The following is a 13,740-nucleotide window of genomic DNA, read 5'->3' as shown; positions in this document are numbered from 1 at the left end:
TATTCGCGATCTGGCATCCCAGTGAAAGCGGAAATGGTAATGTAATGTATAAACCCGCGCGGGAAAAGCAGTGTTTTGGTGGCAGTAAGTCTGAAGAAAGCGGGAGACTGTTTTTAACACAGACCTCGTTATACTGTGCGGTAAATTATCTTTATTCGTGTTAAATATTTGTAGTGACTGTATTTTTTCCTTTTTGTAGAAATAATTGCGGGTATATTTAGCCCTTAAACTGGTCAGAGCGCTGTTTTGGGGTGGAAGAAGTTGACTGAACAGTGAGGTTTGCTAAAGCCCGGCCTGCTAGCCTGATCTTATTATTAACCTCAGAGCTCAGTCTGTGTGCAGGATTTCTCTTCTGCATGTTATCTAACTTTAATTCATGCACAAATATACACTTAAGTTGCCGAAGGTGTAGCTCTTCTTCACATTACGGCTGCGTGTCTGATGTTTTTGCTTATATAAATAACCAAGCTTGGAGTGCTGGTTTGTTAATTTCACGTGTTTGGTCTTTAGCCTTAGTTTTGTTGCTGTTTAATTGTCCTTCGTTCAACTATATTCTTACTATGTTGCCATTAAAATGTCACTGTAGTTAGCTATTCTTTTATAGTCGAATAGTCTGGATATTATGTTATGACAGCCACATGCTTCTTATTAAAGATGCATCTTTAACTAAAGCTTATCTAACTGATTATCCTGGCCTGTGTTTAAAGATTGTGTTTTTTTTTTTTTTTTTAATTTTTTTCTCCATTGCTCTCTCTACAGGTTAGCCTACATGCATGCCTACAATGTAGCTATTACATACTCTCCAAGTCGCTAGATGGCGTCACGGGTTAATTTGCATATTCATATTCGTTGAATTTTCATACTCATTTGCATATCAAAATGTGTTACATGAAGAAGGCAGATATTGTGAAGACAATTTGAATAGAATAGTGTTTTATCAGAGCAGAAAGTACTAGATTATAACTTGGAAAGAAGATTATAACTTGGAAAGAATTCGCCTTTGGTTAAGGAATAACTCGCTTTTTTAACTTGTTTAACTTCTTGGTTATATGTACAAGTTAAACAACAAACAATGATTGGTCCGTGGGAGTAACGGTCATCAGTGATTGTTCTGTGGGAGTAATGGCCACCAGTGATTGGTCCATGGTAATAGTGGTCATTCCATTTCATCCCAAAGGTGTTCAGTGGGGTTGAGGTTAGGGCTCTGTGCAAGCCACTCGAGTTCTTCCACTCCAAGCTTGGCACACCATGTCTCACAGACCTCACTTTGTGCACGGGGCATTGTCATACTGGAACAGATTTGGGCCTCGTAGTTCCAGTGAAGGGAATTCATAATGCTACAGCATACAGAGACATTCTAGACAATCCTATGCTTCCAGCTTCAAAATTTTGAAGGTCTGCATAATAGGTTTTGATGGTCAGGTGTCCACATACTTTTGGACATATAGTGTGAAAAAGCAAAAAGACAATGGGGCAATTATCCATTGCTTATGGAGAGTTTGTGGGAATTTTGAGGTCATGCTGTCACTTGTGATAATTGGAGAGCTGTGTGAATTGTCTCAACTTGCACATTAGTGTACTAAGTAGTATCTGAAGTTAGTGTGACACAGCTTTGTATTTTATATAGTGGAGTAGTCTTCTACTTACAGTTGCCATAGACCAATCACAGCAGGTTTTTCACAGCAGCTGATCTGCAGAAACCTTTTCCGAGTATTGCTGCAACTCCATATAGTCTAAAATCCCATCAGAACAGGGAAAAGACAGTTTTGGCCTTTTTACATGGAGAAATTCCTTTTCAATATTACAGCCTGACCTCACTGTTTCTCTTTTCCCATCATTACTTTTCAGCATGTTTTGTTTTGTCTGTTAGGACCAGGATGAAGGTGGTAACATGTGAAATTGCCTGGCACAACAAGGAGCCAGTGTACAGTCTGGATTTTCAACAGAATGCCGATGGCAAGATTCACCGCCTGGCCACGGCTGGAGTGGACACCACAGTGCGCGTGAGTGAGCTTCCTTAAGGCTCTTCGCATGCTGCGTTTGCCTGTACGCACCACACACATTAAAAACTTATAGCCAGAATTCTCTGATCCCAGATAAATGTCACAGAATCTTGTTATCCCAGTCAGGGACTCGAGTGAGATTATCAGATTGGTTGAATGATTATTGAATTTATAGCACCTCTGAAACTCATTTTACACAAGACCGCAGCTGTGCCATGTCCAACACACTCCTTTATTAATCATAGTGTCCTTTTAACTTTGAGTGTGGTGTGGTAGAAAACAATGTATTTTCTATGTGCGAGTCCTGTGTCTGCTGTGTGTGGCATGAAATACTACACTATACAATATTAATGCTGTATTTTTCAGTGTATGGCCATAATGTAAATGGCTCACTCGAAATGAATACTGGTAAATTACTTTTCCTCCATCATTTTGGTAACAGTGAGTGCACTTCTGTCTTTACGATAACCGCTGCAATTAATAGATCCAACTAAGAACTTATAAAAGACTCCCTGTCTTTTGTCTTGTGTGTACTGGTAAAACTGAAATAAAGTTGTTAAGTATGATTCTTTCCACAATTTTTGAATGTTTTTTTTTACTATTTCCTTATTTTTACTGGAAACTGTCTGTATTGCATGCAGATGTGCAAAGTGGCTTAAAATGCATAAATAGTCGAAATAAGAGTTTTCTTCATCAGCTCTTTCTGCTCTTATGGTGTAGATGTGGCGTGTGGACAGGGGGCCAGACGGAAAGGCTGTAGTGGAATTCCTGTCAAATTTAGCAAGACATACCAAAGCAGTGAATGTAGTTCGCTTTTGTCCAACCGCAGAGCTGCTGGCCTCTGGAGGAGACGGTGAGTGTCATTCAAACCTTTTTTTTTCTTGCACCTTTCCAGCTGTAATAATTTGCCTAACAGGAGAGGAATATTAGACCTCATTTGTAGCTTAACATGCCATCTATATTTGTATATCAGTATCTAGCATGAATGATCCAGTCACACTTCTCTGTTAACACCTGGCATTTATATTCTTTCTGCTTTTTGAACTCGGCAAGCAAGCAAAATAGCTAAACTCAAATAAGCTGGATATAAAAAAAAATTGGGGTTGGTGTGCTTGTATCTACAGTCATGTCCATAAGTATTTGGACAGTGACACAATTTTTGTAATTTTGCCTCTGTACACCACCACAATGGATGTGAAATGAAGCAATCAAGATGTGATTGAAGTGTGGACTTTCAACTTTAATTCAAGGGGTTTAACAAAAATATTGCATTAACCATTTAGGAATTACAGCCATTTTTTACAGAGTCCATCCATTTTCATGGGCCCAAAAGTAATTGGACAATTGACTGATAAGCAGTTTCATGGCCAGGTGTGGCCTGTTTTCTCCTTATTTCATGACAAATTAAAGAGATAAAAGGTCTGGAGTTGATTCCAAGTGTTGAATTTGCATTTGCTTGCTGTTCATGGGAGCTCTCAATATGTAGTCCAAAGAGGTGTCGATGCCATTTCCTAAACTGGAAGGTTTTTCTTTCAGTTGATTTCCCAAACATAAAAAAAACCTAGTAGGCTGTTACTGAATTTGAATTAATGAACACTGTAAAGGCATCATGCAGTGCCACGCATACATGTTAATGAATGTGGTCTTTGTCACACAAGCTTCATATCTGACCGTCTGCATGTGGCCATATGACAGTAAAAACCTGCAGGGATCCCAGTCCTGATGCACAGGTCTAGTCTGAACCAGATTCCTGTTGAACCTTTCTGGAAAGCTTTAACAAAATGAATAGTGTGCCTATTATTTTTATCTATTCATTTCAAATAAGGTATTAATTTCAGTTACATCCCTAATATTGTTACTCAGAGTATCTCAGTGTAAATTCAGTTTCTCCACTGATCAAAGAACAAAGTGAAGGATAAGAATAATTAGTTAGATAAAGCTTATTAGTGATAATGAATAATACAGACGACATATCCCAATTGTCTAATATCAACAAATGGCATGAGAACATCATAATCCTTTGAAAAATGGAATTGGCATTGCTACATAATATGACTGGTCCTTTGAAAAGAGAGCTTGTAGTGTACTAATGTCACTTTGTGTATGTATTCAGATGCAGCCATCTTATTATGGAAGATTAATGATAGTAAAGAGGTCGAGCAAGCCCCAACTTTCCAGGAGGATGAGGATGCTCTGCTGAACAAGGAAAGCTGGAATGTAGTCAAGACTCTCAGGTCATCTCTCTCTTTTGGTTACAGACTTTCTAAAATTGTGTGCCTTTAGTTTGTTTACATCTGAGGTTTTTTTTTTAAATTAAAGCTCACTGTGTGTTGCAGGGGGCACATTGAGGATGTGTATGACTTGTCATGGACAAGCGATGGGAATTTCCTGGTTTCTGGCTCTGTGGACAACACTGCCATCATGTGGGATATACAGAAGGGTAATGATATGCACTATATGATAACATGCTTGTATTTGACTGGACCTTATGTGCATTTTAATTGACACAATTTTAATTATGCAGTGCTGTTTTGCTCACCCGTGTGTTTGTTTCATGCAGGTCAGAAGATATGCATCTTTAATGACCATAAGAGCTATGTGCAGGGTGTATCCTGGGACCCGCTAGGTCAATATATTAGCACACTTAGCTGTGATAGGTAACGTATGTATGTGTGTGTGTGTGTTAAAAGCATCACCACAAACTTAGCACCTAATTCTGGGTTATGGATATTTGAGTTTTTCCTATTATTATTTTGTGTAATAAACCCTGTCTTTCAGGGTTATGCGTGTGTACAGCACACACACAAAGAAAAAGGCCTACAGCGTGAGTAAAATGACATCAGGCTCTGCTGGAGAGGGAGAGGTAAGTGTGACTGATTATACTGTACATTTTTTCTGTCCCTCATCTTTGCATCTCTAGCTTTTGTCAAGTAACAGTAGAACTCTGTGAGTGCCAAGGGCAGACCTCTTGGATAGACCTGGTTTTTCTACGAGAGTTTATAATTAGGAAGTTATCTTTCATTTCTTTGCAGCGTTTTTTGCACTGGCAGGGCCAATAGGTATACCGGTAACTGCTCAAATACAATTTCTTAATAAAATGCATTTTTAATAATGTGTAAAGCTGTTGCTTGTAAGACGTTAACATGGACTGGTCTGCTTAACTGATGTATTAAACAAAGTAGTTGCCTAATGTGTTCTTTTGCTCATTCACATTTATTGAGTGCATAACGCATTCTGATCCTCACTGGAATAAAGGGCAGTAATGTAGACACGCATGCACTGCATCTTTAAAGAGAGGAATTTGACTGATAGATAACTGAAATTCATATCTATTTCTAGTTTCCAGTGATATGTGGTGACTCACTTTCACTCACTTCAGACTGTTTATAACAAACCTGCATTAGTGAGGAGAACTTCTGGTGCATGGAACTTCTCCTGTTAGAGGCAGCTGAAAACACTGGTCTAAATACAATACAGATAAATTAGCAGTTTTATTTCTGTCAGCAAATTTTGTTCTTGCATGAGAGCCACAAATATTTAGAACATCACCTAGTTTATATTGTATTTGGGAGGTCTGTATAGTTTCAGCTTACAACCATACGGTGGTTAAATTCAATTAAAAAAAAAAACAGTTGTATTGAATTGGTATGGAACAACATTGATTTAACTGTAATATAATTGTATAATTCTAATGCAAATATTAATTTAATGTGAATTTAAATGAATTTGTGAATTTGTATCATACAAGCGATTTGTTCAGCTCCAGGAATCTAACTGAAATACATAGAATAATACACACAATACTGTAAATAAAGTAGTCTGAGTGTGTATTTCTAATGTCATTTCTATATACTGTGACTCATATCTATATACAACACTCCCATCCCTTTAAAATGTCCTGTTTTGTAAGCTGAAAAAGCAAGAGCATATCTGACTGCAAGCTTTAACGATCGTGCATCCCCCAGGTGAAGAACTTCAGGATGTTTCATGATGACAGCATGCGATCCTTCTTCAGACGCCTCACTTTTACACCTGACGGCTCCTTCCTCCTGGCACCTGGTATGCTTGTTGTATTGCTCCCCGATGAACCTCTTTATTTTATTTGAAAAAGTGGGATTGTGTTACAATGCAGTTTTGTGTGTTATCTTCAGCTGGTTGTGTGGAGACAGGAGAGAATGTCACAAACACCACCTATGTCTTCTCCAGGAAGAGCTTCAAGAGGTGGTGTAATGTTATTTATGTGTATTTTTATTGTAGCATTTTATTGTTCCACATTAGCTGCCATGTTGCAGACTGGTTTGATATTTATGCTTTAGCTTTATTGATTTATTTTCTGTTATACTGCTGTTTTTTTTTTCTTTTTTCTTTTTAATAAATACTGTATTAAACCCTGGACATTTATAATGTCTGTGTGTGTTTTTGTATCAGACCCATTGCCCATCTCCCTTGTCCTGCTAAAGCCACTCTTGCTGTACGATGTTGCCCTGTGTACTTTGAGCTCAGAACAAAGAAGCTTGAAGGTGAGTCGCCCCAACAACAAGTAGATTGTTATTCATTATTCCTTAGGTTTTAGCCAACTTTTTTATCTCTGTTCTCTCTTGTGTCTTTCCGTCAGATGGATTGGTCCAGCCGCTGCCCAACACCTTCCAGCTGCCGTATCGCTTGGTGTTTGCTGTGGCATCTGAAGACTCAATCTTTTTTTACGACACCCAGCAGACAGTGCCATTTGGTTACGTGTCCAATATCCACTACCACACCCTGAGTGACCTCAGCTGGTAAGATCCAAGCATGTTTTAATACATCATTTTATTTGGATCAGCAAGTCAGCAGGCAACTCTTAATGAGGTCTTGGCCATGCATGGACATAATTATAGTTAACAGTCTGCAGCACATTATCTTGTTAAATGTGTTTTATTTCTTCCCATATTTTGTCATTTCTCCCTTTTTTTCTAATTTGGTTACATTTTAATCCTGTGTAACATCTAGAGTTATATAATGTATGTTTGAAAAAATTATAAAACTACATCATGTTAGTGCATTTAATATGGTATAATACTAAAAATATTGTTAACTGATATTAACTGTGATTTCTCAGGTTTTTTGATTTGTTGATATTGATTTTGGCGCTTCATCATGCCATAGGTTTTTTTAACATAATGAAAGCAAACTCACTGGATTTGTGTACGTGACTTGCTGTGTGTGAATTAGCATTGCTTTTAGTTATAGCACAAAGGTGTCAAACATATGGCCCATGGACTGGGCTCGGCCCGATAAAGGTTCTAATCTGGTCCACGAAATGAATTTGGAAACCTTGTTTTAAATTTAATATCATCTTGTGGACCGTGACTGAATTGAAAGAATTTAAAAAAACTAGTGTTTGTTATTCCACTAGGGGACAAAATAGAGCAATAAACACAGCTACTGACAAAATGTACTAATGATATGTAATTCTTCATTAGCAACATAAAACATTTGATGCTGTAACCATGTCTCTTTCCAAAAGAAAAGAAGTTAGGGGTTTCAAAGCAGTCAGGGCGAATACCTATACAATCCCTTTTTTTTTTTTTCATTTGTGAATAATTTTGCAAACTATGATTTTCCTGCCCCCACTTCAGTAGCCTATTATTTTTAGAATAATAATGATTAATGATTGTTACCTGAAGTTATTTTGATACCTCGATGTTAAAGCATGTGCAGCTGAGTTACAGTAAAGACCATGGGCTTATCACATTAACAAAAGCACTCAATGCTAATTGCTTTGATTTTATTCCTCTTAGTTATATCAGTTAGCTAATTCTCAAACATGTTCTGCACTCTATGATGTGTACACACACACACACACACACACACACACACACACACACACACACACACACAGGCCTGACAGCATTGCTGCAAAGAGCGTTTACTAAATGAACAACAAACGTAAACATATTTTGATGCATGTGTTCAGACATTTTGTGTTTGTGTTTATGTCTGAAATCTGATGTTATGTCTCAGATCAGTGAGTACATTGGTGTCACTGTGACATACTTGATTAAAAAGGTCCATATACTAATCTTATGACAGGTCTCGTGATGGCTCATTCCTGGCCGTGTCGTCTACGGATGGCTATTGCTCTTTTGTGTCCTTTGACGAACTGGAGCTTGGTACGCCTCTGAAGGAGCGGCCACAGCTGGACATCATCACCCCACTCACTGCCAGTGAGAAAAAGGGCAAGAGAACATCAGGTAGTGGACGAACAGCTTCACCCGTGCCCCGCACCAACCCTTCACCCATCATGCAGGAGAAAGAGACTTCATCTGCTACTTCTGAAGAGAAGCGAACGCCACAAGGCCTGAAGGCCAAATCGCAGCCCAGGCGCATTACCCTCAACACACTGGAGGGATGGAGCAAACCCAGCACCCCAAAATCTCCTGCCACACCTACTGCCCCTCCCACCAGCAGTCCCAGCATGCCCAAATCTGCCCCCTCCACTCCTCTGCCCAGTCGAGGACCGCTTACTCCCAAAACTACTCAAACTACCCCAAGCACCCCGCTTGCTCCCATCAGTGCCAGAAACTCCACAACGCCTAAAGGACCCACCCCTAGGTAAGAAAGAGACTCGGAGGTCTTCTTAAATTTAATTTTCCTCAAATGAATTTAATGCATGTTATTTTTCTAGCATTATTGTAAACAATTCAGTATGAATAATTGATAAATAGTTGGTTTGGCAGTGCATCTCTACTTCATAAACTTGAAGGGAAAAAAACTGAAATTTACTGCGATTAATCCTCTTGGCAGCTACTTTTAAATTCATTCTAAACTCGGGTGTTAAATAGTGGATTCAAAGGATTCATCATCAGTGAAGGTGGAGGTGAACTAGTGAACATTTTGCTCCCAAGATTCTTTGCAGTGTAATTGCTCTGAGTGGAATTCAACCAGTGAATTGTAGTCTAAATTCAAAAACATGAGTCGAGTTACAGCTACAAATCATATTAATGATGGCTCACATCATTATCGTAAATTTTATGCAGCAGGTTAAAAATTTAACTCCATTCTGCTTGTAATATGCCTTTTTTTTAACGTGGGTTACAGCACAGAGCAAGCACGACACGTGTTGATTAAGTATGCATAAACGGTATACAATATTTTTACTGATCCAAATGTTAACACAAGTGCAGCCCTTTTCTGTTTGTAAATTAGTCTACTATACAAAATCACACATAATCCAGCAGATGTAAGTGTGCAACAGTGGAACTCTTGGAACTCTTGAACTCTTGCAACAGTGCAAAACTTGTTTTCGAAAGTGTATTCTAAATGGCTGTTACTTTTGGTGCCCTACAGAGGGCAACCCTGCAGGGTTCTCATGGCTCTGTAGTCTTTGCAGGGAGTGTGACAGTCATGATAATTTTAGAATGGACCACAGCCTTACAGAATTTCCCTCACCCTAAATGTACACAATATGGCCAAAAGTATGAGGACACCTAACCCACATGTACCCATTCCACAATCATGGGCATTAATATGGAGTTGGTCCGTCCTTTGCTGTTATAACAGCCTCCACTCTTCTGGGAAGGCTTTCCACTAGATTTTGGCCACAAGATTCAGCCACGAGAGCATTAGTGAGGTCAGGCAATGATGTTGCGTGAAGAGGCCTGGAGCGCAGTCAGTGTTTATAGGACACTCGAGTTCTTTGACTCATGCTGGAACAGGTTTGGGCCTCCTAGTTCCAGTGAAGGATAATTGTAATTCTACAGCATACATAGACAGAGCATACACTGTGCTTGTGTGTTCCAAGTACAAATTGTTTGGAAATTTATGGCAACAGTTTAGGGAAGGCCTGCATATAGTATTATCCATATAGTGTTATTTGCTTCTTTTGTTTTGTACTTGTGCTACAATACTAACATGGTGCTAAATCATCAGGCATATGGCTCAGTCCACATTGAGTTCTCTCAAACTGAAATTCTTTGTGTGTATTTTTGTCATGATGCACTATCTATGAAAGTGAACATAAATACAGTAGTGGCAGACATCTTGAAACTGGAATCACTATCTTTACACTATCTTGTTTCTGTTGTAGCTGTGTCTATTAGAGGGTTAGAATTGATTTAGATTATGATAAAAATTCCATATGGAATTGTATATAAATAATGTTAAGTGCAGATTTGTTCAATAAAAATATATCTTGGCCCAACAGTGTGTTTTAGACATGCAAATTGCATGATGCTAGATTGGTTGCTATGAGCTAACCATTTTCGGTTGGCACTGCCATTTTGTAGATGGCTGTTGATGTTCGGTGGCGCATCATGATCAGAGAATCATTTAAGTACTGGATATTATGTTAGTGATAGTCTGTAGTTTTGCCATGTGCAGGTGTTAATGTAATTTGGGAAGACATTATACTCTGTTCCCCTTTTTGAGGTCCTGCATAGTTAAAGGGCACTTCCTCTTTACTCTAGTCCCTGTTATTGAGGCCAGTTACATGCATTTTGGATTTCTTTCTTTATTTAAAAACAAATCTTAAATTATGCAGTCAAAACTAAAACAAAGATTTCTTGTGTAATCTGGCTGATAATGTTTATAAGTTTTATTTTTTATATAGGCAAAGTATTTCCTTTGCCTGTATCATTCAGCCCCATTCTCACTGCACTATTGTTGAACAAAATGGCACAAACACTGGAATAAGGGCCTTTACTAAAAAACCCTAAATGTATAATGAGTAGTTTAAATGCATACTTGGACAAAATGTAGGCCTCCATTCACAATGAATCCTGTTTTACAAGTCTGTGTATAGTTGTGTAGAAGCAGGCTAAAAGAAAGATGTGTGCATTATACTGAAATTAATTTAACTCTGTTCTCTTGCTCTTTTTTTGCTCAAACAGACGAATTTCTCTGACACCACTTATCCCCAGATCTCCAGCTTCCTCTCAGACCTTTATCACTCCATCCTCCACTGAGAAAGCCAAACATGGTCAGTAGTGATTTGAGCCTATATGCAGTAAATGATAGCTCAGTTCCGGTATTTGTATTTGAATTTATGTGGTTTACAACACAGCGTGCTATTGGTGATAAATTAAGATGAACTTGTATATCATTATTTATTACTGAATCTACAAGTACCAAAAAGCTTTCATTTAATTTTTTAGAGAGACCATCTCCTTCTAACGATCCAGTGTGCAAGCCTCCTGAATCCAAGCGGCCCAAGACTGACGAAGCTTCAGGTCCGAATGGCAGCAGCAGCACTTCTCCTCAAAGCACTGAGCCCTCCAGCAGCAAGACCACGAAGTCTTGACCAATAACTATACCTCCCCATGTTTTTAACCAGCTGTACTTCTTTAAAAAGTATCCAGGAGTGTGTGTATTTGGACACGATCACTTGAAATTAAAACTGAACCAAACCCTTACAGTGCAACTTGATCATGAGGGAACAGGATTCAATTTTTTTCTGGTTCATTTTGGCAAGCTTATTGACTTGTCTATTTATACTGTTAAGGGAATTGTATTGTGTGTTACTGATAGTTTAGAAGACATTTCTAAATTGTTGTATTGCAATCAGTTCATCATCACTGAGCTGTTTATTATTGATATCAAAGTACCAAGCACTGCTTTTGAAATACTAGTTTAAGAATTCATGTCCATGTGCAGAGGCGCAAAGATGGTCGTTTTCTGTGGCCAGGTTGTATTGTCTTGTTTGCAGCAACAGCTGAAGCAACCGCTTTGTCTGTGTGAACATGCTGATTCATCTGTACAGAAGATGAAACACACTAGAACTGTGGTGGCAAACAAACCATAGATGGTGTAAAATGTGGAAGCCTCTGTTTCAGAATGGGGGATGCAGACTGAGCTTTTGCTGTAAACAGAATTACTAAAGAATGAAAGTAAATAGTCAGTGACGAGAGTCAGCTTTAACCTATGAAGCTTTATTTGGATTCAGTCTTTGTTGAATGAATAATTCATTAAATTACTTACCACAGTTCTCCTCTTTCTTCTAAAGCAACCTTAGTAGTTTTTTCCCCGAATAGTAGTGAGGTCGTTACTTAAAGTTTTAGCAACACAACCAAAAAGCTACTGTCACAGAGATTACTTAGCAATCTGCCTTCCTATCCAGTTGAGAAACTTGTACATGTGTGAAGCAAGCTAGTCATTGGGCCTCATTTATCAAACTGGATTTAAAGTTATGTACACTCACTGAGCACTTTATCAGGAACACTATACTAATACTGGGAACGGCCTCCTTTTGCACTCAAAACAGCCTCAATTCTTTGTGGCATAGATTCCACAAGATGTTGGAAATATTCCTTTGAAATTCTGGTCCATGTTGACATGATTGCATCACACAATTCCTGCAGGCTTTTAAGGTGCATTTTCATGCTGTGAATCTCTCGTTGTGCCACATCCCAAAGGTGTTCCATTGGATTCAGAACCAGTGACTGGGAAGGCCACTGAAGCACATTGAACTCATTGTCATGTTCATGAAACCAGTTTGAGTTGAAACTTGCTTTGTAACATGGTGCATTATCATGCTGGAAGTAGCCATTAGGAGATGGGTAAATTGTGGCCATGAAGGGATGCACATGATCAGCAGCAATACTCAGATAGGCTGTGGTATTCAAATGATGATTGAATTGGTATTAACGGGCCCAAAGTGTGCCAAGAAAACATTCTCCATGCCATTACACCACCTCCACTGGCCTGGACTGTTGATTTAAGGCAGGTTGGGTTGAAGGATTCATGCTGTTGGCTCCAAATTCTGACTCTACCATCTGTGTGCCTCAGCAGAAATTGAGATTCATCAGAACAAGCTACATTTTTCCAGTCTTCAACTGTCCAGTTTTGGTGAGCCTGTGCCGACTGAAGCCTCAGCTTTCAGTTCTTGGCTGACAGAAGTGGAACCTGATGTGGTCTTCTGCTGTTGCAGTCCACCTGCCTCAAGGTTTCACATGTTGTGCATTCTGAGATGCTTTTCTGTTCACCACAATTGTACAGAGTGGTTATCTGAGCTACTGTAAACTTTGTTGAACTTGAACCTGTCTGGCCATTCTCCATTGACCTCTCTCATCAACAAGACGTTTCTCTCAGAACTGCCTGCTCACTGGATGTTTTTTTCTTTTATTGTACCATTCTGAGTAAACTTTAGAGACTGTTGTGCATGAAAATCCCAGATCAGCAGATCAGTTGAGTACAGAAATATTCAAACCAGCCCGTCTGGTACTAACAATCATGCCATGGTCAAAATCGCAGAGATCACATTTTTCCCCATTCTGATGGTTAATGACCATTACCCAAAACTGTTGTCCCGTATCGGCATGATTTTATGCATTGCACTGCCGCCACATGATTGGCTGATTAGATAATTGCATGAATGAGTAGGTGTACAGGTTTTCCGAATAAAGTGCTCTGTGAGTGTATAAGGAGACTCAGTAATGCAAACTTGATTGATCAGCTTCAGATCATGTTGGTAATGAGCTACTGCAATTTTCTATACAAATTACACTGTCAAGTTTAAATAGCTTATTTATTTCAGCTAAATGCATAAATTTGATGAATGTTTTCTTAAAATCAGTCATCTCATATTAATGACTTGAAAGAAAGTAACTGAACACAAATCCATAGTGTAAAACAAATAAGACTAGCCATTCATTTTGAACAAAAGTAATGACACCCTATAAAAGAAGTCACCATTATACTGTGCCTGTGGTAGGTGGTGCGCTGCCGTGGCTGAGCTGCATTTAGACTCTCTCTCATCGTTTAG

At 38.8% G+C, this 13,740-nt stretch overlaps 1 protein-coding gene across 3 annotated transcripts; it reads left to right on the top strand.

The window, feature by feature from the left end:
* On the top strand, window positions 1-12,208 carry chaf1b (chromatin assembly factor 1, subunit B). 3 transcript variants are annotated; one of them, XM_053234576.1, is made up of 14 exons: window positions 1-140; window positions 1,871-2,003; window positions 2,724-2,856; window positions 4,117-4,237; window positions 4,340-4,443; window positions 4,564-4,660; window positions 4,782-4,866; window positions 5,969-6,062; window positions 6,155-6,224; window positions 6,432-6,523; window positions 6,619-6,778; window positions 8,073-8,594; window positions 10,871-10,959; window positions 11,135-12,208. In XM_053234576.1, exons 2-14 carry the CDS (start codon window positions 1,878-1,880, stop codon window positions 11,278-11,280), a joined length of 1,839 nt encoding a protein of 612 aa, XP_053090551.1. In that variant the 5' UTR covers window positions 1-140; window positions 1,871-1,877; the 3' UTR covers window positions 11,281-12,208. The 3 variants fall into 3 exon arrangements, with proteins under 3 accessions (XP_053090551.1, XP_053090552.1, XP_053090553.1); XM_053234577.1 differs by having other exon boundaries at window positions 60-135; XM_053234578.1 differs by lacking the exon at window positions 1-140 and adding an exon at window positions 259-277.
* The last annotated feature ends 1,532 nt before the right edge of the window (window positions 12,209-13,740 follow it).

This window comes from Pangasianodon hypophthalmus, chromosome 5 (genome assembly GCF_027358585.1).
Source record: "Pangasianodon hypophthalmus isolate fPanHyp1 chromosome 5, fPanHyp1.pri, whole genome shotgun sequence".
NCBI classification, from domain to species: Eukaryota; Metazoa; Chordata; class Actinopteri; order Siluriformes; family Pangasiidae; genus Pangasianodon; species Pangasianodon hypophthalmus.
The sequence above is the reverse complement of the archived record's forward strand: the minus strand, read 5'-3'. Positions and strand labels throughout refer to the sequence as shown.

What these genes read in the sequence shown, in the direction of transcription:
- chaf1b (XM_053234576.1), top strand. Translation starts at nt 1,878, where the DNA reads ATGAAGGTGGTAACATGTGAAATTGCCTGGCACAACAAGGAGCCAGTG. An exon ending in AGCACACTTAGCTGTGATAG is followed by an intron (nt 4,661 to 4,781) that starts GTAACGTATGTA and finishes CCTGTCTTTCAG; the next exon opens with GGTTATGCGTGTGTACAGCA. An exon ending in CACTGAGAAAGCCAAACATG is followed by an intron (nt 10,960 to 11,134) that starts GTCAGTAGTGAT and finishes TTAATTTTTTAG; the next exon opens with AGAGACCATCTCCTTCTAAC.